Genomic DNA, 26,169 nt, shown 5'->3' with positions numbered 1-26,169 from the left:
GGCCTCACAACCGCAGACCACGTGTAACCACGCCAGCCCAGGACCTCCACATCAGGCTTCTTGACCTGAGGGATCATCTGAGACCAGCCACCCTGACAGCTGATGAAACTTTGGGTTTGCACGACGGAAGAATTTCTGCACAAACTGTCAGAACCCGTGTCAGGGAAGCTAGTCTGCATGCCTGTTGTCCTCGCCAAGGTCTTGACCTGGCTGCAATTCGACGTAACCGACTTCAGTGGGCAAATGCTCACCTTGGATGGCTACTGGCATGCTGGAGAAGTTTGCTCTTCACGGAGGGTGGGCATAATTTGTGGAACGTTCAAACAGGAATCTGTTCCAAAAACTTCGTAAAGTACAAGGATGCCAACAGACAAAGCATACAAAAGTAGCATGATCAATTCACCTAGTTAACTAGATGCCGAGTAGGCATCAACTCACCACGTAGTTTATTCTTAAAGCTTGTCCTTAGGCTACCAGAGTGAGGACAGACATTTTTCAGAATAAACGTGGTAACTGAAAAACGTAATTAAATTGCCCACTCCCTACCCAGTATCTTAATCTGCCGCGTTACAATTTTGTATGCGTTGTTTGTTGGCAACCTTGGTATTTACGAAGTTTTTGGAACAGATTCCTGTTGGAATGTTCCACAAATTATACCCACCCCTTCACGGATGAGGGTCAAATATAATGATGTCTTAGTCACTATATGTAATTATATGGTTATAGTCGTGGTTAAGCGTACCTAAAAAACAATATAATGTTTTTCCTACACATGTAAAAAATAATATACAGTGCCATTCATGCATTTGAGTTTAGTCAGTGCTGTTAATTTATTTGCTTAGGGTTAAAAAGTTAAATAAAACTGGGAAAACTGTATATTTTGGCTCTGTAGGGACCCTCTGAAAAGGAACACGGTTCTATTGGGCCAAATGTATTTGATAATGTTTATGTTGCCCATACAGTTATCTGCTCTGTACTTCAGGTGAAGAGCACGGGTTTCGCGCTGATGTGTACTTTGCGCGCTTCCGTAACAACTGTAACTCGTGTGCACGTCTTTTGGCTCTGACTGATTTTTCACTGAACACCGGCTCCTTGGAACAGCTTTCAACAACACAATGTCTAAATTGGAGCAGATCATTGTTATTGAACCGCCGTATGATCTCAAATTTAAAGGTAAGATGAATACTTTCGGTGGCTAGCTACCACTTGTAGACGCTTTCGGCAGTGGATTAGCCAGCAAGCTAGCGAACGTTACCAGCTCCGTGGACCGGGGATGTGTTACCTTCAACAACCCTACTGAAACCTCTCGCATACCGCCGCCATTTTGAGATGGCAGCGAGGATTTACGGGCCTGTACCCAGTTAGCTACCCATAGAGCTAGCTAGCTATCACTGTACAACATTTATCGTCAGCCGCGGAGGGCGTATGGTCTCTAGTTACCCTAACTAGCTGACTTCTTACTGTGGCATTGACACAGCTAACTACTGTAACGTTAGTTTGCTGTCAGCCACTCAGGGATCATTGATAGCTAGCTAACGTTAGCCTGAAATAATATTCACTGACATGTTATTTTGGCCAAGTAATTACTATAACATTAACTAGTTAGATAGATAGGTAAACTAACAAGCAACACATTCTGATTTGACTAGACCAGTCATTGCATATACTATATTTTCCCGGATTTATTTAACTAGCTAGCTAGGGTGACACGGCTGAAATTGCAGTTGTTGAATGGAAATAGTAGCTAGGTAAAGGAAGCTGACCGCTCATATGCTAGCTAGCTACTCATTAACACTTTGCACTGTGTCCAGATAGTTAATGCATTGTTATGGTATTTTGTTGACCGCATCCTTAGTGCTCATCACGTTGAGAACGATGTGTAGTTAACTATGTGTAACCGTAGGCTATTTTCACATTATAGTTGGCTATGTTTTTATGCCTTAAGCTACATGTTTATCTGAGCCCAGCCAACAGTTAACACTATTGTTTTTAATGGGTCATTTTACTATATAGAAAATCATTTGCCATAACGTGTAACTAGTTGGTTGTCATTTGCGTCTGTTGTGTGCATTGTACAGGTGACTCCATTGACCCTCAACACCATCTCCTTTCTCTCCAATACAGGTCCCTTCACAGATGTAGTGACCACAAACCTCAAGCTAAAAAATCCCTCTGACCGAAAAGTATGCTTCAAAGTGAAGACTACGGCACCTCGCCGGTACTGTGTAAGGCCCAACAGCGGCATGATTGAGTCAGGAGCCACTGTCACTGTCTCTGGTAAGGATTTTGTATTTGCAGACCTTTTTCACTGTGCTGCCAACAACATCAAACAACAACAAATTATATCCCTTTCCACTTGAATTAATTGTATGACTTTGTACGTTTTTTTATTTTACCTTTATTTAACAAGGCAAGTCAGTTAAGAACAAATTCTTATTTACAATGACGGCCTAGGAACAGTGGGTTAATTGCCTTGTTCAGGGGCAGAACGACAGATTTTTACCTTGTCAGCTCAGGGATTTGATCTAGCAACCTTTCGGTTACTGGGCCAACGCGCTTAACCACTAGGCTACCTGCCGCCCCAAGTATAGATGAATCAGGCATGTAAATGTCAAATGCATGTATCAGTAGGCCTATATGTATGCATAGTCATGACCCCAGTTTTGACCCCATATCTTCTGTCTCAACAGTAATGCTGCAGCCCTTTGACTATGACCCCAATGAAAAAAGTAAACACAAATTCATGGTACAGACAATCTTTGCACCATCCACTGCTACAGACATGGATGCAGTGGTAAGTTTTCCTGTCCATATTACTACCAAATACATATTGTGCTTTATGTTAGTAGCTATGTCATCAAAGGAAAACCTGCTTTTGATGATTTCCAGGTTTCAGTACAGATTTCCAGGTTTCAGTACAGATTTCCAGGTTTCAGTACAGATTTCCAGGTTTCAGTACAGATTTCCAGGTTTCAGTACAGATTTCCAGGTTTCAGTACAGATTTCCAGGTTTCAGTACAGATTTCCAGAATTAAAATCACTTGGAGCTGATTTGCTGGTGTTTTTAGTCTTGTTTTGTTTTTTGTTTGAGCTCAGAATTTAGTGGGCCAAATAAAATTATCTGGTCTGCCAGTTGGAGAATCCTGCAGTACTGTATGCAAAATGCTTTTTATGATTGCTCCAGCGGAGGGCAGCAAATGGCATATTACACAGATGTATCAGCATTTCCACATCCTAATGTCTATAGACTTGTAACTGACAATATTGCATGTTCATTGTTATTCCATCAGCGGTCCCTGTGATCAACTGATCAATCTGTGTTGTTCACCTTATCATTTACTTGTCAATCTCAACTTCTACTTGTTGAATCTCCACAGTGGAAAGATGCAACGCCAGATGATTTCATGGACTCCAAGCTGAGATGTGTGTTCGAACTGCCCACTGACAACAATAAAATGGTAAGTAGTGTAGAGTAGTAAAGGCTAGACTTTCCAAAGGAGTGGAAATTCTGTCAGCTGCCATCAGGGGTTCTGGTGTTATATTTAAGCAATAAGGCACGAGGGGGTGTGATATATAGTTTGTGATATATGGCCAATATACCACGGCTAAGGGCTGTTCCTAAGCACGATGCAACGTGGAGTGCCTGGACACAGCCCTTAGCCGTGGTGTATTGGCCATATATCACAAACTCCCGAGGGGCGTTATTGCTATTATAAACTTGTTACCAACGTAATTAGACCACTAAAAATACATGTTTTGTCATACCCCTGGTATACGGTCTGATATACCACAGCTTTCAGCCAATCAGCATTCAGGGCTCAAACCACCCAGGTTATAATTGTTTGATATTATACCTCCAATGTTGTACTGTTGTCACGGCCACAAGTCAATGTTGTCTGTCAATGCATCTTTTTCACATTTTCTCCTAGATTCTACTTGGATTTCTCTCCCTCTCCTTGCCCTGTTACTGTTGATTGTTCCTTTCTCTGCCTTTGCCTAGGTACTGTCATTTGATGGGTGCTAATGATATCATGGATTTTTGATGATTTGAAGTAAATAGCTGCTGTACTAACCAGCATTTCTACCTCAAACTTCCCCAAAGTCATATCTGAAATACTCACCGCTTGTAACAATTGAGATTTGAATGGAAGCTTGTTCCTAGTATGTGATAGGTCCGTTTTGTTTATTCAACGCAGTAAGAGTGTATAACCGTTTATAATACATTGAGTGTCGAATGTTCTACCTTACAATCCAAGCAACCACTAAACAACACAAAGCTATATACATTATCTATTGGCATGCATGTTGCTTGTGCCTCCCCCTCGTGCGATAGCCTAGCGGTAGTGCCAGGGAGACCAGTGGTAGGGCCATGGGCAGACCCCTCATCACCCCAGGGCCAGAGCAGACCCCCAAGCTCAGCACCAGGCACCTGGGCGACAGAGCAGCCTTCACCCCCGGAGAGTACCGCAGCCAACGACGCCAGCGACCTCCCAGAGTTCATGTCAGCACCCAGCTCAGTGCGAGGCAGGGAGTGGCAGGTTTGTGGCAGGACAGGAAGTTGAAGTTCAGGTGTCGTTTACTCACTGTAGGCCAGGGGTGGGCAAACTTTTTGGCTGAAGGGTCACACTGGGCTTTCAAAATTCAATGGAGGGCCGCACCGATTTTAACTTTTTTTTTTTTTTATCCTTTTTTTTCCTTCTCCTCTCGTCAAAATCGATTTGTGGATTAGAGAAAGGTCTGTTAAAAAAAAATATATATATATATAATTTAGAAATAATTTCTCATCTACCCAAAATAATTATTCCCCTGCCGTAGCTGGTTGTAATTAGAATAGTAGTCTGAATGAAAACGTATTAACGCTTCATACTAATTTCAAACTAATTAACACCATTTTATTAAAAAAAAGTTAAAAAATCCATCGGCTGAACAGTTTCATGAAGTTTGGTCTACTCTAAAGCGTGTTGAGTTTGTGTGGTTGGCATGTACAGCAATGTCAGGAGGGAAGCTAGCCTCTTGTTCACGTTTGTCTTTTTGCCACCTTTTTCCACTTTCATTGCTTCCAGGATGATGTTGATGCAACCAAAGCTGCCCCCGTCCTCAACTCCAACGCTGATGGCACGTCGGCGCCCAAGCCAATCAGCGCGTCCATGGACGACTCTGAGATGAAGAAACTGATGGACGAGTGCAAGAGGCTGCAGTATGATGTGGGCAAACTCTCAGACGAGAACAGACAACTCAAGGTATGGTCATAGGTTGTGTGATGTCTAAGATTGAGGCGGTATTAGGATAGTATTATATATTGGTAATATATACGGTAATATATTGTGAAGACAATGTTCTTGTTAAGATGATATTGGCTTCGGCCTATGTCTGTGGTAGAGAAGCATGTGTGAAAGCCTTGGTTTTAACCTACTGTGTTTGTCCTCTCAGGACGAGGGCCTGAGGATGAGGAAGGCCCACCGGTCAGACAACATAGTCTCCAGCTCGGGCGCCACGATGAACAAACAGCATTCTTCCAGTTACCTCCCCTCGCTACTGGTCGTCATAGCAGCCATCTTCATTGGATTCTTCCTAGGGAAGTTTGTCTTGTAGGGGTGGAGCGAGAGAAAAGGAAAGTGAGCCGGCATGGGCTCGTTTGTCTCCAAGGGCCTGGCCGTAGCGCCAGCTCACGGCGTACGTACATATGTTCTGTGTACCCAATCATAAGCAGGCCTCGCCTTTTACAATCTCACATGGTTAGTACACGTGGAAAAACAGGAATGAGCTTTCTCCTTTTTTGGGAGTTTTTCCTGATCTTTTTTGGGGGTGAGGAATCAGGGGAGGGATGTTTGGGGGAAAATGTAAATTGTACATTTATCAGAGCATTGATAACAGGTGAGTCGGGGCACTGGGTTTGTGACCTTGGAAGCAAAAAAATAAATAAAAATGAGCTCTCTCTCTCTGTGGTTTTAATAAGAGTTGGAATGTTCAGTGTCTTGTCTGTTATTTTAATCATTTTAAGAAAAAACCTTCCAAACAAAAGACTGCTACATGTTGCTGAAACATTCTCATTTTCACTGAATTCTTCAAATCTTGGTTTTTCTTGAGGTATGTGAAATGATACAGTATGCTGGGAATATAGGTGTCTCCTACAGACATTTATTTTTCCTTTTCCCTACTGACATAAACACATAATTATAAAAAATGAATTTTATTATTACAATTCTTTCTAGATTATTTTTTTTCTTTACACAAATTCTATATCCCTTGTGAGGCAAAAAGATCTACGTTCTTGCAGTCCTGTCCCATGGTATTTAACATTGATGAAAAATAAATAAAATCTTTAACATTCTAGTGGCTTGTCATCTTTGTTAATCATTTGTCTTTGAGGAAGAGCAAGGCTTAATTTGTATACGGTATCTTCCATTTTGTTAACTCCAAAATCCCGAACTCTGTGATGAACATGCAAATGTCATTGGAGTGAGCTGCATGAAGCATGATACCACAGGCCAGGATTCAATCCGATTGCGCTTTGTCGACAATGCAGCTTTTAAAGGCAATATTTGCGGAGACTGCATTCACGGTAAACGCTGCATATGTCAGCTCATTTGGAAATGACCAAATAGGTCTTTAGGGCCAATCAGCAGTTAAAACAACAAAGCCGTCGCCCATCCGTTACATCAAATGTATAGTTTGACCATGTGTTGAGGCTATACAGAGTTTACATTTACAATGTTTACAAATATTGGAGTTAAAAGAAGTTTGATTGGGTATAACAGTTGAACTAAGCTCATGAGGCATAAGTTATAGTCTTCAAGAATCAATATGTATGACTAAAATGTATTGAGGGGCGCAGTGGTCTAAGGCACTGCATCTCAGTGCTAGAGGCGTCACTACAGACCCTGGTTTGAATCCAGGCTGTATCACAACTGGCCGTAATTGGGAGTCCCATAGGGCGGTGCACAATTAGCCCAGCGTCATTAGGGTTTGGCCGGGGTAGGCCGTCATTGTAAATAAGAATTTGTTCTTAACTGACTTGCGTAGTTAAATAAAAAAAATGTATAAGTCTAAAAATGTATGTAGAAACTGTCGATCGCTGATGGCACATTGTCGACAAATCACAATCAGATTGAATCACGGCCATAGACAACTTGTGTTGTGTTGGGCACACCATAGGAAAAAAGCATTTCTTATTGGACGAGTACAGTACTTCCCAGTTTCACTTCCTGTCAAAGCGTTTTCTTCATTTGATGTCTACTGAACACGACTCTGAATAATAGAATGTAACAATTCAACATTGCCATCACATATGCTGTATTCAAAGAGTCTGAAAGTCCAATACACAGTCAATGAAGTGCTGCTCCACAACAACAGTAACATTCAGCTACTCCTACCTGAGATGCAGAATGGAGATAGCAGTAATAAGCAGCAGTCTAACCATATCCACCATGCCACTACCTCTGTGTCTGCAGCAGCTACTCCACAGTCTTTGGAGCTCGTCAGTTTCCCTCCACTCTGCTGGCCCGTGGCCAGCCCCTGCACACTGCACTAGGGGAGCCTGGTAGGAGGTGGCTGTCTTGTGGGGCTGGTTAGGGCTGGAGCCATCCGTGGGCCTCTGGCCGTTGAAGAGAAGGAGGCGGTTCGCATAGTCTCGCTCCATGCGGAAGAGTTCGTACTCAGTGTGGGGCAGCCGGATGCCCAGGGCAGCACAGCCATGGGTGGGGGTGACATCCTGCTCCAGACCCTGGCGCCATGAGCCCTCCGCCCCGCACTCCTTGCCCTGGAAGACGTTGAGCAGGGAGGTGGTGGCCCGGTCCATTGGGGTCACCCTCATGTGGTCCACTGAAGACCAAGAGGGGATTAGTCAGGTTGGTTGTTATGCACACTAATAATGGCATGATCATTAGCTGTGATCATTTATATACACTGAACAAAAATATAAATGCAACATGTAAAGTGTTGGTCCCATGTTTCATTACACAGGTGCACCTTGTGCTGGGGACAATAAAATGCCACTCTAAAATGTGCAGTTTTGTCACACAACACAATGCCACAGATGCCTCAAGTTTTTAAGGGGCGTGCAATTGGCATGCTGACTACCATAAGCCACCTCCAATGTTGTTTTAAAGAATTTTGCAGTACGTCAAACTGGCCTCACAACCGCAGACCAGGTGTATGGCGTCGTGTGGGCAAACAGTTTGCTGATGTCAACGTTGTGAACAGAGTGCCCCAAGGTCGGCGGTGGGGTTATGGTACAGGCAGGCATAAGCTACAGACAACAAACATAAATGCATTTTATTGATGGAAATTGAAATGCACAAAGATAGCATGACGAGATCCTGAGGCCCATTGTCGTGCCATTCATCCGCCGCCATCACCTCACATTTCAGCATGCTAATGCACAGCCCCATGTAGCAAGGATGTGTACACAATTCCTGGAAGCTGAAAATGCCCCCGTTTTTCCACGGCCTGCATACTCACCAGACATGTCACCCATTGAGCATGTTTGGGATGCTCTGGATCGACGTGTACGACAACGTGTTCCAGTTCCCACCAATATCCAGCAACTTCACACAGCCATTGAAGAGGAGTGGGACAACATACCATAGGCCACTATCAACAGCCTGATCAACGCTAAGCGAAGGAGATGTATCACGCTGCATGAGGCAAATGGTGGATACTGACTGGTACTGACCAGATACTGACTGGTTTTCTGATCCTGTGATCAACAGATGCACATTTGTATTCCCAGTCATGTGAAATCCATAGATTAGGACCTGATGAATTTATTTAAATAGACTGAGTTTTTAACTCTAAGTCAGTAAAATCTTAGAAATTGTGGAATGTTTTGTTTTATATTTTTGTTCAGTATATTTAGATTTATTGTGACAGTAACACCTACCTGTGAAGACAAACTCTGTCCCTCCCATTACCCTGGTGGATAGGACCGCGTGGCTGTAGTGACCCCGGGCGTACAGGCTGAACGTTGGCTGTCTGCACACTGGGTCGGCGTAATGCCAGTAGTGACCCTCCCAAGTGCAGTTGTGGTCGTGGAAAACAAAATGGCGGGTCAGGAAGAGGACCCCAGGGCGTACCTCGCAGCGCTGGCTCACCCATTGGCCCTCTAGTTTGACGGGCAGGTTGTCTTCGCAGGGCAGGATGGGAGGATGGTGCTCGTCCGCCCCGGCAATGACTCGGCAGACACTGCAGGTACGCTCATGGTTCTGCAATAATGTTTCAGAATGTTACGTTTTCATATTGTGATTCAAAAGAAATTCACACACCAGCAAGAGACTGTAGATGTTGGAATGCATCCCATTTTGATGTTTAACACAAAAGTCTTGTCACGACTCCCACCAAAGGTGGCGCCCCCTCCTGCTCGGGTGGCGCTCAGCGGTCGGCGTCACCGGCCTACTAGCTGCCACTGATTATTTTTGTTTTCCCCCTTTCTGTTATTGTTTGCACCTGTCCTTAGTTTGGTTGATTAGCGGGGCTATATTAGCTAGTTGGCCCGCCTGCTCTTTGTGCGGGATTGTTTCTCTGTTGGTTTCTTTGTGACGCGCTGTATGTATTTAGCGCTAGTGTGTGGTTTTGCGCTCATTGTGTTTTATCCCCTGTGTTTGGGGCACTTTGATTTTTGTGTGCGCTCAGTCCGCGTCAGGCAAGGTGGGCCATGTTCTTCACCCGGTTTAGGTTCACGATTTCCTATAGACCAGGCTCCCTGAACACGAGGGCCGACGCGCTGTCCCGTCTCTATGACACTGAGGACCGGCCCATCGATCCGACTCCCATCATTCCAGCGTCTATGCTGGTGGCACCGGTGGTATGGGAGGTGGACTCGGACATCGAGCGGGCGTTAGTATTGGAACCTGCGCCTTCGCAGTGTCCCGTGGGTCGCATGTACATGCCGCTCGGTGTCCGTGATCAATTGATTCAGTGGGCTCACACTCTACCCTCTTCGGGTCATCCTGGTGTGGCGAGGACAGTGCGGAGTCTCAGGGGGAAGTACTGGTGGCCCACCTTGGCTAAGGACGTGAGGTTCTATGTCTCTTCCTGTTCGGTGTGCGCCCAGAGTAAGGCTCCTAGGCATCTCCCGAGAGGGAAGTTACAGCCCCTCCCCGTTCCACAACGGCCATGGTCGCACCTATCTGTAAACTTCCTGACAGATCTCCCCCCGTCTCAGGGGAGCACTACGATCCTGGTGGTTGTAGATCCGTTTTCAGTCCTGCCGTCTCCTCCCGTTGCCCGGTCTCCCTACGGCCCTGCAGACTGCGGAGGCCCTATTTACCCACGTCTTCAGGCACTACGGGGTGCCGGAGGACATTGTCTCTGATCGAGGTTCCCAGTTCACATCCAGGGTCTGGAAGGGGTTTATGGAGCGTCTGGGGGTCTCAGTCAGTTTGACCTCCGGTTATCACCCCGAGAGCAATGGGCAGGCGGAGAGGGTGAACCAGGAGGTGGGCAGGTTTTTGCGGTCATATTGCCAGGACCGGCCAGGGGAGTGGGTGAGGTACGGGAGTGGGCGGAGTTAGCCCAGAACTCACTTCGTCACTCCTCCACTAACCTGTCACCCTTTCAGTGTGTGTTGGGTTACCAGCCGGTCCTGGCACCATGGCACCAGAGCCAGACCGAGGCTCCTGCGGTGGAGGAATGGGTACAGCGCTCCAAGGAGACCTGGAGAGCCGTCCAGGAATCCCTGAAGCAAGCAAGTGGACGGCAGAAGAGGAGCGCTGACCGCCACCGCAGTGAGGCCCCCGTGTTCGTACTGGGGGACAGGGTCTGGCTCTCGACCCGGAACCTGCCCCTCCGCTTGCCCTGCCGGAAGCTGGGGCCGCAGTGTGTGGGGCCCTTCAAAGTCCTGAGGAGGATAAACGAGGTGTGTTATCGGTTACAACTCCCTTCCTATTACCGTATTAACCCCTCGTTTCATGTGTCTCTCCTCAGGCCAGTGGTAGCTGGTCCCCTACAGGAAGGTGAGGTTCCGGAGGTCCCTCCGCCCCCTCTGGACATCGGGGGGTCCCCGGCGTACAGCATATGGGCCATTCTGGACTCGAGACGCCGGGTGAGGGGCCTGCAGTTCCTGGTGGACTGGGAGGGGTACGGCCCGGAGGAGAGGTGCTGGGTACCGGCGGAGGACGTCTTGGACCCATCCATGTTGAAGGATTTCCATCGCCTCCGCCCGGATCGCCCTGCGCCTCGCCCTCCGGGTCGCCCTCGAGGCCGGTGTCGGCGCGCTGCAGGAGCAGTGCGTCGGGGGGGGGGGGTACTGTCACAACTCCCACCGAAGGTGGCGCCCCCTCCTGCTCGGGTGGCGCTCGGCGGTTGTCGTCACCGGCCTACTAGCTGCCACTGATTCCTTTTTGTTTTCCCCTTTCTGTTATTGTTTGCACCTGTCCTTAGTTGGGTTGATTAGCGGGGCTATATTAGCTAGTTGGCCCGCCTGCTCTTTGTGCGGGATTGTTTCTCTGTTGGTTTCTTTGTGACGCGCTGTATGTATTTAGCGCTAGTGCGTGGTTTTGCGCTCATTGTGTTTTGTCCCCTGTGTTTGGGGCACTTTGATTTTTGTGTGCGCTCAGTTCGCTATTTGGGGTGGCAGGTGTTTTGCTGTGTCGCTCATTAAAAAGCCATCACCCGTATGCTTCCTGCGTCTGATTCGTCCTCCACTACGCCCAAGCATTACAAGTCTGAACTATATTTCAGATTTCTAAGCGGTTTAATGAGTCACAGCATGGTGATAAATAGCATCACTGATGGTAACACTGAAATGTCAACAGACAATCAATCATGATGATGAAAAACACAAACGAGGCCATTCAAACTGTTGTTTGACTCTGACCCACCCAGCTAATAAAGGAGAAGCTTGGCAGACTGTCTTCTCATATGCTACTTGGGAGTGTTCCTGGCACCACTGCAAATCAGATACAATTTTATTTGTCATATGCGCCGAATACAACAGGTATTCACCTTACAGTGAAATGCTTACTTACAAGCCCTTAACCAGTTTTGAGAAAATAGAGAAAATAGAGTTAAGAAAAGATTTACTAAAAAAGTAACACAATAAAAAAACAATAGTACCGAGTCAATGTGCGGAGGTACAGGTTAGTCGAGGTCATTTGTACATGTAGCAGTGGCGGTCAGTGCCATTTATGATGAGGGAGGACAATTCATTTCTTTCAAGAGCATGGCCTTATTTCTATTACAGCCTTATTGGATGATTGTCATTCATATTCCCATTCACCCAGTTCAATGTAACATCGATAGGTTTAGGCTACTACATGATCCTCAAATTTTCCCTATACCCATCATGCGGTTGCTACAACCTAGCCTATGAATGAAACATTAGAGACAACATTTTGAGGTGACACACAGTGACACATTCAATACCGCCTTGCACACTCTTGCCTGCATCTAGCTTATCTTTTCCAACAGTTGCAAATGATAGTTTCTATTGGACAAATTCAGGTATTTATCCCCGTTTCGTTTGCTTCCGTTTAAGAAACGTTTTTCAACAGAATTGGCGGAATGAATACACCCCTGATCACCCGCAAACACAGTTCACTTTCATAGCAGCCACTTTTTATTCCTTCTCACCTCTATGCCCTCTCCTCCTTTCACCTTTTCCCTTCATTTGTGGACTTCAATGCACAACACATAAGCTGTATGTGACCAGACGAAAAAACCTTTCAAACCATGTCATAACCGCTACACACAGCATACATCGTTGTCCCCATATTAGCTAAAGTAACGTCCTAGTCAAAATAGCTAATATAACTAATCTGTTAGTAAACCCGCTACAATCATGCAGTAACATTACAGTGTATAGTCGGTAAGCAGTTTAGCAGTTACACCGGGGGGCCCCGGTGGCAATAAATGTATAAAACCAAAAGCTTACCTTGACTTGGAAGAGTTCCAGTGTTATGTTGGATAGTCATAGCCAGCTAGCTAACATAGCAGGTGTTTGAGTAGGCTCGACTAGCCAGCTGAACTTGCTAGCTAAGTAAGTGAAACTAAAAGTGAAAAGAAATGATGAAATCTCTCTCCTCTCCTTCATTTTTGAAGAAATTAATTTCTTGAAAACAGTTCAACTATTGTCTTTCTCTCTCTTTGAGTCAACTACTCACCACATTTTATGCACTGCAGTGCTAGCTAGCTGTAGCTTATGCTTTCAGTACTAGATTAATTCTCTGATTCTTTGATTGGGTGGACAACATGTCAGTTCATGCTGCAAGAGCTCTGATAGGTTGGAGGACGTCCTCCGGAAGTTGTCATAATTACTGTGTAAGTCTATGGAAGGGGGTGAGAACCATGAGCCTCCTAGGTTTTGTATTGATCAATGTACCAAGAGGAGGATGGAAGCTAGCTGTCCTCCGGCTACACCATGGTGCTACCCTACAGAGTGCTGTTGAGGCTACTATAGACCTTCATTGCAAAACAGTGTGTTTCAATCAATTATTTGGTGACGGTAATATATTTTGTATAATTTTAACTAAAAAGGAGAACTTTTAAAAATGTTTTTAAACATTTTTTAAAATGAAATTCACTTAGGAGGATGGTCCTCCCCTTCCTCCTCTGAGGAGCCTCCACTGACATGTAGGTAGGGGTAAAGTAACTATGCATAGATAATAAACAGATCATTTAACATGGGTCTGCCATCCTAGATTGATGGCAGGGATGAAAACAACCACCAAAGGCAAAGAATCAAAAGCTTCTCTCTGGCCTGGAAAATGCACTCGGTGATGGGGCTACTTCTCCTCTCTCTCTTCTCTGGATGGGGCTCATTGAAAAGCAGTAGGTGCCGTCTGTGCCTTGGTCTCAAGTCCTTCATTAAACAGTATCAGCCACAGGTACGTGTTTCAAAATGACATTAGCGGCGAATACGGAGACACAGTTTAATAGACAAATAAAATAAAATAAGCTATTTTCACATCCAGAACATAAAAAATGTCATCATACGCTATGACTGCCTTTATGGCTTTGGATTCTTGTCATTGGGTTGTGAGTACAATATCGTAAATTAGCTCATCAAGCCCCTGTTATGTGTGGAGCCCTTTATAGATTGCACTCGGTGGTTGAGCATCAGATTAATGTTTTAGCTGAACGTGACTAACTCTATTCATTCAAGGCTGACTGTAACTCCACCACCATTGCATGCATGAGTCACTTTCAACATCAATCGCCTCAGCTTTTAACCACAGCTCATTTACATTGACCTGACACTTTATAGGCAGGGAGTTGTTTGTATTAGTTCAAAAAAATACATGCTGGTAGATATATGGGTAAATGCTGGGGGGGGGGACGACGACATGAAAGGGACGAATCCTTTTGTGAGTGGGAAGAAAGGAGGGAGCTTCTGAACTGAAGGCCTGGTTCCATCTCTCTGGTCCGGCTCTAGTTTTATCCCTCTGTCCTTGGTACAGCCTCAGGCACCAACACTACCACAGAGTAAGGGCAGGAATTCAGAAATTCAGAGCAGAGCATACTGCGCCACTCTTTGCTATTCTCTTTGAAGAGCGCCCGTGGAAAACCAACCAACGGATGATCACTGCAATCCATGGATCTTCTCTGCTGCTGGGTTTGCAGTTTGCACAATTCATATTATCTCCCATTTCACATAACGTGTCTGTCGTTGTGTACAAAAACATACAGACAATACTGTGATTGTTCAAAGAAAATAGGAATACACAGCCCTGGAATATCACGTATCAATTACTGTACATGTGTAGTTTCATTGCTGCAACAGTTTGTCATCTTTAATACCCACAATACTTTCAGTTGGTAGGGATTTGACAAACAGATTCACAATTCACAGATGCTTGAAAATGATACTATCTGCCCAAAAATCGAAAAGGATTCTCTGTCATGGGGTCTCAGTATGGATGTGATAACAAAGAGACCCTGACCATAGAAATATAGTAGACTAGATTAGAGCATAATATATATCTCTATGACTGACCTTGGTGTTCTGCAGTGGCGGCTGGTAGCTGGTGGGTGTGTGGTGGGTCCTCTGGGTGTGCTCAGTGTGGACGTCCCCCAGGAAGAGCTCCTCGTTGTGGTCATCAGGGAGCCAGACACCATGACGGCGGCGCCGCTCCACACGCACCAGCTGCAGCTCATTCATAGTGAAACCCAGCCTATGGGCACAGTCCCTCCCCTGCTCCTCCTCACTCCACAGGTCATAGCTGACGTGGGGCTCCCAGGGCTCCCACTTTCCCCCTCCACCTAGGGACGGAGGTCCACAGCTGGGCTTGAGCCACTGGCTGAGGTCCATGGCTGCCTCGGGGCTGTGGAACACAACCTGGACGCTGTGAAGCTGATAGTCGGCCTCGGTGCCTCCGCGAACCACCCAGGAGGCCTGGCGCAGGTACAGCTTGCCCCGGGCGAGGAGGGTGTATGTGGGGGAGGAGCAGCGGTTGTCCCGGTAGTGGAACTGGAGGACCTGGAAGGTGTGGTTGTGGTGGAAGAGATAGGACCTGGTGATGAACTCTGACCCAGGCCTAACCTCACAGCTGATGGGGAAAACATTAATGAAATTGGCTTAGTCAAATGATTTGTTATTTCGGTATTATGCAGTGAGTCTGGTGGGTAACTAGAGTCGACCCCCCCACCTTTAATTTCACCAGTCGATTCAACACCTAAGACTTTACACTAAGAAGTCTGAAGCTGAACCTGTTGTTGTGCCAAGTAGGCTTTCATACAGAACAGTACTATTGTACTGTATCTTGTAGTGAGTGACCTTAACCCAGAGGGTGTTCTTTAATGGAAGCCTCTCCAACATAATCCAGGTAGAATCAGGCATTTCCCTGGGCAGCTGTCTAGACCACTTACTTTTTTAAATCTTTACTAATTTATTATAATTTTTTTAAATTTCGCCTTTATTTAACCAGGTAGGCCAGTCGAGAACAAGTTCTCATTTACAACTGCGACCTGGCCAAGATAAAGCAAAGCAGTGCGACACAAACAACAGCACAGAGTTACACATGGAATAAACAAACGTACAGTCAATAACTCAATAGAAAAAATCTATATACAGTGTGTGCAAATGAGGTAAGATTAGGGAGGTAAGGCAATAAATAAATGACATGTCACTGGCTTAAAGTGGCATGAGTAAAGCCAGTGTGTATATTTACGCGGATGCACTAGCGGTTCTGGGGGGGGGGGGGGGGGGGGGGTCCAGTGCCCCTGTGACAACAATTTTGGATCCCCTTGTGGCCCCCCTAAATGTGGAGTATGACATATTTTTTACATAACTAATGTGAAGAAAGTGAAGAAAACGATATGACAACAATAACGTCTAATGTAACTGGCCCCTCTAACAGTACAACTGGCCCCAGCTTGCCCCCCCCCCAGTTGAAATGGTCTAGAACCACCACTGCGCGGATGGATGACTCAACACTATACACGTCAGCTACTACAGCGAAGGAAATCACTGCTTAACAAAGAGCTGGAGTCACTTTCAGAATGGGTGGAAAGAAATAATTTTGTCCTAAATATTTCAAAAATAAAAACATTGTATTTGGGACAAATCATTCACTAAACCCAAAACCTCGACTAAATCTTGAAATTGAGCAAATTGAGGTGACTAAACTGCTTGGAGTAACCCTGGATTGTAAACTGTCATGTTCAAAACACATTGACGCAACAGTAGCTAAGATGGGGAGAGGTCTGGCCATAATAAAGCACTACTCTGCCTTCTTAACAACACTATTAACAAGGAAGGTCCTACAGGCCCTAATTTTATACATTATGTTTATACATTGTACATTTTTTTTTGTCATGTAATATTTGTAATTGCATATAACTGCTTTAATGTTGCTAGACCACCAGGAAGAGTAGCTGTTTCCTTCGCAGGAACTAATGGGGATCATTAATAAATACAAAACCCAACGCCTAGCAACCTCCGCAAGAAGTTCAGATATCTTAGAATAAGTCAAATAAAGGTTAAAAATGTTTAAAAAATATATATTCGAATACCAGCTGAAGTGTCTACAGCTGCAAGGTCCTGTGTTAAAGCTCCAGTCAGGACTACCCTTTGACATCGCTACAATATATTGACTATACATTCTTACAATTCTGTACTAAATAAGGGTTCATAGCAAACAGTTTAATTGCGCATGTTACACATGATATTACCTGGTGGATACCCAGTGGCCTGCGATGTTGGGGGGCATATGCACTGAGATCTGGTCTCCAGCTTGGAGATGCTGGAGCATGTACTGACACTGAAATCCCACAATAGCAGCGTGCTGATGCCGCTGCCCATGTTTCCTCCCCAGGGTCCCGACACTGGCTCTTATGTCTGAGTGAAGCAGAGAGCCATGACAAATACCTGGAGCGGAGAAAGAGTGATGTCATTGGAAACTTTTCCATGAGTTAGTAATTTTTTTATTATATATGCTTTAGTAGCATACTATACATTTATGAAAAGTTTACTATACAAACATGGAAATATAGTGCATGCGTTGCTAAAGATCTATTACTTAATACTGAAATATCACAATCATCCACTAGGTGTTGTTCATAATTACATTTTCACATAATTGGTAGGCTACATATAAATGAACATTATAGGATATCGCCCAATATAGATACGGAATAAAACATATTTAGGCTACATCACTAGTAAATACTTACACCTGAATGTTCCAAACTCACCATTGAAAAGAACAGCAGTAGAGACAATCCATTTCATCAGTAACATTGTTAGTCTTGACTGAGACGACACCTTTTTTATTTATTAGCTAAGAACCACTCCTATGTCCATTAACAAGTATTATTCATTATCAGTTGCCTTTCTTCTCATTTGTTCCTTTCATCACCAACCGTTCATTGCAGAATAATAAAATACCTCGCAGAACATTCCGATGTCAATCATTCTCAGAAACGTGGCTTGATGCTCTGATACGAGTTCATTTCATAATATACTAATAAAGTCGTTGTTCGATGTGACTCATAGAGCAACTTTGTAATTTATTTTGTTATAGGTTTCCTCTATCCGACTTTTTAAATGATTTTAAATTGGACGAACATCTCGCTCTGTCGTCTGTCTGTGTCATAGTTGACAGCACACAACAAGTCCTGTTTTCTTTCGTAGGAGGGCACTCGTGCTGTGACTCAGCCCCCCCAAACAACCCGATGAGTCAAACCCTATTCTGAACATGATCAAAGTCAACTCCCGAACGAGACAAAATAACCAACCATAGTATAAGGACAGCTAGGTCTGCACACAACAGTGTGCCACTGACGACCTGCGGTACCATAAGGCGATTTTCAATTTCTCAAATTTCAGACCACTGTTATAAATGATTATTAATGTAAAATATTACACATTCAAAGAAATACAGGGTATTACCATACATGAATCCACTGTACAGTGATACAACACACACATCACACAATATCTAAACGTTACATCAGGCTATAGCAATATAAATGCAACATAAATGCATTCACTATTTACATTCAAATCTCATGGGTTATGAATAATTTGGTGGAATATAAATATGCCTTGCAGTTGAGTAGTGAGACAGATATCTGTCAGCGCTTGGTCAAAAATTCCCTCTCACTCCAATCTAACTGCATTTCCTCAGTGACAGCTACATGAATTATGTATCTGCTTGGTTGAATCTAAACATACAAGAAGCCTGCAGTATGAAATCCCGCTCCTGAAGTCAATAGCAAAGTCGAATGAGACACCCAAGCGTTGTATTCTAACGTTGTGAAGTCCAATAGCAAGATTCTGCAAATGGACTACTCTTTCTTAGTTACTGTACAGTATGTCTTGTATTGCAGTAAGATAACCAATTCATGCACTGAGAGAATATATTATTTGATACATTGTATCCAGACACATCTATAAAAATCCATAATCTATTTATCAATGTAAACAATATATATTTACAATATCGCTACCATCATTATGGCCAACTTCAGCGTCCTTATATTTTGATATTCATCTACTAAGTCGTTGAAGGTCTCACGTTGGTGTGTGTTCTGCGCTCTGTGTGTGTGTGTGTGTGTGTGTGTGTGTGTGTGTGTGTGTGTGTGTGTGTGTGTGTGTGTGTGTGTGTGTGTGTGTGTGTGTGTGTGTGTGTGTGTGCAGAAGTGAAAGTCTACTCCTCTACGCCTAGCACTGGCTCACCCAAACCCTCCAGGGAACCTAAGTGTATTTAACAAGACCAAAATATACTTACTAAGGGCATTTGTGTTGCTTAATGAAACATGCTTGTGTTGGATGCCCTTTTGATGCTCAGAGGGGTGAAAATGCAACCCGAGAAAGTAACAAAAATTATATGTCATGTCCATGAATGGGTATGTCTTGAATAAGTACTTAGTATTGCAATTGATGAAGGCATTGAACGGTTCTGGTATCAAATCTCAGTTTGTGGTTTAATCAAGGAGATATAAATGTTTCCTCAATGTCAATGTCTGGACAAAGAGCTATTGAAGATAGTCAACATGCTATAAAGTACAAGTATTTAAACTTGACACCAATCACTGACTGACATCCTGTCACACCTTCTCCATCCCCCTATCCCTTCCCTCCATACATGCTGATACATTTCCACCGATGTTTGAACTTGTTTCAGTGAAACAAGGACTTGTGAAATACCACTACATGTTTCCCAATGTTGACTGTCAGGTGCTAAGCTGTGCTTTAGAACTATAACATAAAAGCACTCCTACATGCACTTTGGGACAGTTTCCCGGACACTGGACACAGAATAATCTTGGACTAAAAGACATGTTTAATGGAGATCCTCCATTGAAGGACCAGAGAATGAATGAGGGAGTGTCTGTGAGGAGATGAAAAGAGCAGCTGTGTCTGTGGTCTTAGCTGTGTCTGTGGTCCTCTACAGGGCTCCTCTCCTGCTCAGGGAGGTCTGGAGGCCGATTAGGGAGGGAATCCTTCTGGCCTTTGTTGCCGGGGGTGACAGGACCCAGAAGTCAAGGGTTAGCGGCCCCTTACAGAAAGGAATCAGCTGACCTCATCTTCACTCAGGCCCTTTGAGAGGACAGATCACTTTCTGGAAGACGGGAATGGCAAGAATTGTGGAGGGATGGCAGATACAGATAGATGGATAGAAATCCCACGCTGGGCTTTAACATTAACATCCAGACTGAAGTGATTTGAGGTGTATTAGGCACTAGAAACTATAACTAAAATCCTGATTATATGACCTAGAGTAGATACCCACTGGGCACAGACATTAGTTAAATGTTTAGTTTTGATTTACATTTGGTTGAGCTGTCAATAAATGGGAATTCAATGTGAAATCATTTAGCACGCCCCCATTTTCATCAACAGGGCTGTAGTGAAGTAGGTTGAGAACTTCAAGTTCCTTGGTGTCCACATCACCAACAAACGATCACGGTCCAAACACACCAAGAAAGTCGTGAACAGGGCACGACAACGCCTATTCCTCTTCAGGAGGCTGAAAAGATTTGTCATGTGTCCTCAGATTCTCAAAAATGTCTACAGCTGGCAGCATCGAGAGCATCTTGACTGGTTGCATCACCGCCTGCTATGGCAACTGCTTGGTATCTGACCATAAGGCGCTACAGAGGGTAGTGCGCATAGCCCAGTACATCATTGGGGCCAAGCTTCCTGCCATCCAGGACCTCTATACCAGGCGGTGTCAGAGGAAGAGCTTAAAATATCCTGAGGCTGCATTTATTGTAGCTGGGGATTTTAACAAGGCTAATCTGAAAACAAGGCTCCCTAAATTTGATCAGCATATTGAATGCGCGACCCGGGCTGGCAAAATTCTTGATCGTTGCTACTCTAACTTCCGCGACGCATATAAAGCCCTCCTTTCGGCAAATCTGACCACAACTCCATTTTGTTGCTCCCAGCCTATAGACAGAAACTTAAACAGGAAACGCCCGTGCTCAGGTCTGTTCAACGCTGGTCCAACCAATCTGATTCCACGCTTCAAGATTGCTTCGATCACGTGAACTGGGATATGTTCCGGATAGCCTCAGACAACAACATTGATGTATACGCTGATTTGGTGAGCGAGTTTATTAGCAACTGCATCGGTGATGTTGTACCCACGGTGACTATTAAAACCTTCCCCAACCAGAAACCTTGGATTGATGACAGCACTCACGCAAAACTGAAAGTGCGAACCACTGCTTTTAATCATGGCAAGGCGACCGGAAACATGACCGAATACAAACAGTGTAGCTTTTCCCTCCGCAAGGCAATCAAACAAGCTAAGTGTCAGTATAGAGACAGAGTCGCAATTCACCGGCTCAGACACGAGACATATGTGGCAGGGTCTTCAGTCAATCCCGGATTACAAAACGAAAACCAGCTCCGTTGCAGACACCGACATCTTGCTCCCAGACCAATTAAACAACTTCTTTGCTTGCTTTGAGGACAATACAGTGCCACTGACAGTGCCCGCTTCCAAAACCTGCAGACTTTCCTTCACCGCAGCCAACGTGAGTAAAACATTCAAACATGTTAACCCTCGCAAGGCTGCCGGCCCAGACGGCATCCCCGGCCGCGTCCTCAGAGCATCCGCAGACCAGCTGGATGGTGTGTTTATGGACATATTCAATCAATCCCTATCCCAGTCTGCTGTTCCCACATGCTTCAAAGAGGGCCACCATTGTTCCTGTTCCCAAGAAAGCTAAGGTAACTGAGCTAAACGACTATCGCCCCGTAGCACTCACTTCCGTCATCATGAAGTGCTTTGAGAGACTAGTCAAGGACCATATCACCTCCCCCCTACCTGACACCCTAGACCCACTCCAATTTGCTTACCGCCCCAATAGGTCCACACACGACGCAATCACACTGCCCTAACCGATCTGGACAAGAGGAATACCTATGTAAGAAAGCTGTTCATCGATTACAGCTCAGCATTTAACACCATAGTTCCCTCCAAACTCGTCATTAAGCTTGAGACCCTGGGTCTCGACCCCGCCCTGTGCAACTGGGTTCTGGACTTTCTGACGGGCCGCCCCAAGGTGGTGAGGGTAGGAAACAACATCTGCACCCCGCTGATCCTCAACACTGGGGCCCCACAAGGGTGCGTTCTCAGCCCTCTCCTGTCCTCCCTGTCCACCCATGACTGCGTGGCCATGCACGCCTCCAACTTAATCATCAAGTTTGCAGATGACACTACAGTGGTAGGCTTGATTACCAACAAGGACAAGACAGCCTACAGGGAGGAGGTGAGGGCCCTCAGAGTGTGGTGTCAGGAAGATCACCTCACACTCAATGTCAACAAAACAAAGGAGATGATCGTGGACTTCAGGAAACAGCAGAGGGAGCACCCCCCTATCCACATCGACGGGACAGTAGTGGAGAAGGTGGAAAGTTTTAAGTTCCTCGGCATACACATCACGGACAAACTGAAATGGTCCACCCACACAGAAAGCGTGTTTAAGAAGGCGCAACAGCGCCTCTTCAACCTCAGGAGGCTGAAGAAATTTGGCTTGTCACCAAAAACACTCACAAACTTTTACAGATGCACAATCGAGAGCATCCTGTTGGGCTGTATCACTGCCTGGTACGGCAACCGCTCCGCCCACAACCGTAAGGCTCTCCAGAGGGTAGTGAGGTCTGCACAACGCATCACCGGGGGCAAACTACCTGCCTTCCAGGACACGTACAACACCCGATGTCACAGGAAGGCCAAAAAGATCATCAAGGACAACAACCACCCGAGCCACGGCCTGTTCACCCCGCTATCATCCAGAAGGCGAGGTCAGTACAGGTGCATCAACGCTGGGACCGAGAGACTGAAAAACAGCTTCAATCTCAAGGCCATCAGACTGTTAAACGGCCATCACTAACATTGAGTGGCTGCTGCCAACATACTGACTCAAATCTCTAGCCACTTTAATAATTAAAAATTGGATGTAATACATGTATCACTGGTCACTTTAAACAATGCCACTTTATATAATGTTTCCATACCCTACATTACTCATCTCATATGTATATACTGTACTCTATACCATCTACTGCATCTTGCCTATGCTGTTCGGCCATCGCTCATCCATATATTTATATGTACATATTCTTATTCATTCCTTTACACTTGTGTGTATAAGGTAGTTGTTGTGAAATTGTTAGATTACTTGTTAGATATTACTGCACGGTTGGAACTAGAAGCACAAGCATTTTCGCTACACTCGCATTAACATCTGCTAACCATGTGTATGTGACCAATAAAATTTGATTTGAAAATTGCCAGACTCCAGCCACCCAAGTCATAGACTGTTCTCTCTGCTACCGCACGGCAAGCGGCACCGGAGTGCCAAGTCTAGGTCCAAAAGGCTTCTTAACAGCTTCTACCCCCAAGCCATAAGACTGCTCAACAGCTAATCAAATGACAACCCAGACTATTTGCATTGCCCCCCCAATTTATTCATTTAAAAAAAAAAAGTAAAATGGTTTACTTTTTAGTTATTTATTATTATTATATATTTTTTGGAAATTACGCTGCTGCTACTCACTGTTTATTATCTATGCATAGTCACTTTACCCCTACCTGTACCCCCGCACATTGACTGTGTACCGGTACACCTGTGTATAGCCTCATTATTGTTATTTTATTGTTACTTTTTACTTCAGTTTATTTAGTAAATATTTGTCTTAACTCTTATTTTTCTTAAAACAGCATTGCTGGTTAAGGGTTTGTAAGTAAGCATTTCACGGTAAAGTCTACACTTGTTGTATTCTCCGCATGTGACAAATAACATTTGATTTGATTTGATTGATATCAATCAAAAATGTCACCATGTCATTGGATGTAGGTTAAAAGTGGTGTGAAACAAAAAGACGAAATTCTCTGAAGTTGATGACTTTTTTCAAATCCAATCAGTTTTCCAAATTGTTCCAACATTGTCACATATATTTTTGCCCAGTGAGTAACCAGTAAATGGACAACACAGTATTTATTCTTATTCTTAACTAATAACAGAATAACTTATGTGAGAACAGGGAAAATCAAGCGTTCTTCTTCAGACAGGTCATCTCTGTGTCTGATCAGACAAACCAGACAAAAGTTTCATCCTCAGGCAAACTGCTTGACAAGCCAACTGTCTGTAAAATAATTGAAGGAGAAACATTACGCAGTGAGTGTTGTTGCTTGAACATCTCAATGTGGTGGTCATATGGTGCTTTGACGACCAACACAAGAAGACACTAACACAGCCAGATCTGGGAAAGAAGGAATGTCGTTCTGGCTCTGGGGTTCTGAAAACGAGTCGAGTCCCATTGGGTTGTCTCCCCCTGCTGTTTCAAAAATAAGCAATTATAATCAGTCATTAATAATAACCCTAATTTAAGAGAAAAAAAGAAGAGAAACCTGAACTGATGATCATTGGAGGATTTGTTTGAAGGAACCAATCCTTCCACATCCATAGATTGTGAACTGCCATAAAGTAGACTGATTCAGTCATTAATAATAACCCTCATTTAAAAATGTAGCCCAGAACATTTGAACATTTGAAAAAAGGAGTCCAACCATTGGAGGATCAGTAACAAGCATCTCAGTAGCAGTTTGAACTGAACCTTCCACATCCATAGATGGCTAACTGCCATTAATAACAAGGCTATGGAAGATCAAGAGCACTGGCTGTTGTTCTACAAAGTCTTCTCGCAAGCCCAAACTTCAAATGAGGACCTAGAACAATGAGCATTCTGACTAGGCTTTCTGTTTCCTCCGGGGCATGCCAAGCTCACAACACCAACAGCGAATGGATGCACCAATCAGGTTCAGTGTATTATTTTTGTATTGCTCCCTTGCAGATAAAAACTGTCCAAACAATGACCAACAAAGTTATGAGAGAGAGAGTGATCAATGTGATCTCAGAGCATTTCGTATTATTCTGTACGTAAATCGGAGATACTCCCTTTAGTATGATATGACCCATTCACTTTTTCCACATTTTGTTACATTACAGCCTTATTCTAAAATAGATTTTTTTTTTTATTGTCCTCATCAATCTACACACAATACCCCATGATGACAAAGCGAAAGTTTTTTTTTCTTTCTAATTTATTAAAAATGACTAACAGAAATACCTTATTTACATAAGTATTCAGACAATTTGCTATGAGGCTCGAAATTAAGGTCAGGTGCATCCTGTTTCCATTGATCATCCTTAAGATGTTTCTACAACTTTATTGGAGTCCACCTGTGGTAAATTCAATTGATTGGACATGATTTGGAAAGGCACACACCTGTCTATATAGTGTCCCACAGTTGACAGTGCATGACAGAGCAAAAACCAAACCATGAAGTCGAAGGAATTGTCCGTAGAGCTCCGAGACAGGATTGTATCGAGGCACAGAACTGGGGAAGGGTACCAAAAAATGGCTGCAGCATTGAAGGTCCCCAAGAACACAGTGGCCTCCATCATTCTTAAATGGAAGAAGTTTGGAATCACCAAGACTCTTCCTAGAGCTGGCCACCCGGCCAAACTGAGCAATCGGGAGAGAAGGGCGTACCCAAATATATTGTATTTTCAGTTGTTTAAAGCTGGTGTACAAAACCGAAAGTAAAAGACGCAAAATTGAAATTTAAGAACACAGAAGCATAGAAATAGCACACATAGAAAATATCTACTGCTTCTCAGACATGCTTTCAATTAGAATGATAGATCTAATAACTATTTCTATGTGAATTTGGTCAGATTAAGGGGTTTACTACTGAGACAGAGCCCAGTAGGTCAGATCTCAAACTGCTATTGAAAGGCAGAGGACATTTGTAGACTGCAAGGGCCTCTTGAGAGGAGCAAAGAAGTTTTATTTTTCTAATTTTCAGCGTATTAGAATGTCTACACAATACACTGTTGCAATGTTAAATAGACTGTTGCATGATTCATTGGTGGCCTAGAGCATGTGTACTCATGCCCGGCTCCAGGCCTAAGCCCCCCCCCAAAGAAATATAAATAATAGGAATTTACTGTTGACAGTTAGAATAGTAGAATACACAAGATGCAAGTATACAATTTCGTTGTGCATCAGCAGTTTTTCTCTAGTTTTGTCAGTCACTGACAGTCACTAAATTAGACTTGTCAGCTATCAATTTTTAGATTAGCTAAACTTACAGTAATCATGGCCGAATACCGACCAGGCACGGCACTTGCCCAGGGGCCCTGACCTCCAGGGGGACCTCATTGATTTTGTTAGTCACTCTCACTCAGATTTCATTAACATGGCAT

General features: G+C 44.3%; 2 protein-coding genes across 3 annotated transcripts; one reads left to right on the top strand and one right to left on the bottom strand.

Annotated features, from left to right (window-relative positions):
- The first annotated feature begins 994 nt into the window (after positions 1-994).
- Positions 995-6,333, top strand: LOC100196469 (VAMP (vesicle-associated membrane protein)-associated protein A). 2 transcript variants are annotated; one of them, NM_001141498.2, is given in 7 exon segments: positions 1,069-1,173; positions 2,125-2,277; positions 2,691-2,794; positions 3,378-3,458; positions 5,064-5,150; positions 5,220-5,240; positions 5,431-5,740. In NM_001141498.2, coding segments are annotated over 7 exon segments (666 nt in total). In that variant the 5' UTR covers positions 1,069-1,115; the 3' UTR covers positions 5,593-5,740.
- An 85-nt stretch (positions 6,334-6,418) lies between these two features.
- Positions 6,419-17,284, bottom strand: LOC106579646 (protein APCDD1-like). Its single transcript, XM_014159755.3, has 4 exons — positions 17,110-17,284; positions 14,933-15,485; positions 8,882-9,203; positions 6,419-7,821 (listed from the first exon to the last, which is right to left on the bottom strand). Exons 1-4 carry the CDS (start codon positions 17,187-17,189, stop codon positions 7,370-7,372), a joined length of 1,407 nt encoding a protein of 468 aa, XP_014015230.2. The 5' UTR covers positions 17,190-17,284; the 3' UTR covers positions 6,419-7,369.
- Positions 17,285-26,169: the final 8,885 nt, after the last annotated feature.

Source organism: Salmo salar, chromosome 19, assembly GCF_965601325.2.
Source record: "Salmo salar chromosome 19, fSalSal1, whole genome shotgun sequence".
In the NCBI taxonomy this organism is placed as follows: Eukaryota; Metazoa; Chordata; class Actinopteri; order Salmoniformes; family Salmonidae; genus Salmo; species Salmo salar.
This window is presented reverse-complemented; position numbering and strand designations above follow the sequence as displayed.

Bases quoted from the DNA above. Each gene is read 5' to 3' on its own strand.
- LOC100196469 (XM_014159687.3), top strand. From the start codon at position 1,116: ATGTCTAAATTGGAGCAGATCATTGTTATTGAACCGCCGTATGATCTC. The intron at 2,278-2,690 runs GTAAGGATTTTG...CTGTCTCAACAG, and splicing joins AGCCACTGTCACTGTCTCTG to TAATGCTGCAGCCCTTTGAC. The intron at 2,795-3,377 runs GTAAGTTTTCCT...GAATCTCCACAG, and splicing joins CTACAGACATGGATGCAGTG to TGGAAAGATGCAACGCCAGA.
- LOC106579646 (XM_014159755.3), bottom strand. From the start codon at position 17,189: ATGCTCCAGCATCTCCAAGCTGGAGACCAGATCTCAGTGCATATGCCC. The intron at 15,486-17,109 runs GTAATATCATGT...TTTCCCCATCAG, and splicing joins GGCCACTGGGTATCCACCAG to CTGTGAGGTTAGGCCTGGGT. The intron at 7,822-8,881 runs GTAGGTGTTACT...CTTGGTCTTCAG, and splicing joins GACAGAGTTTGTCTTCACAG to TGGACCACATGAGGGTGACC.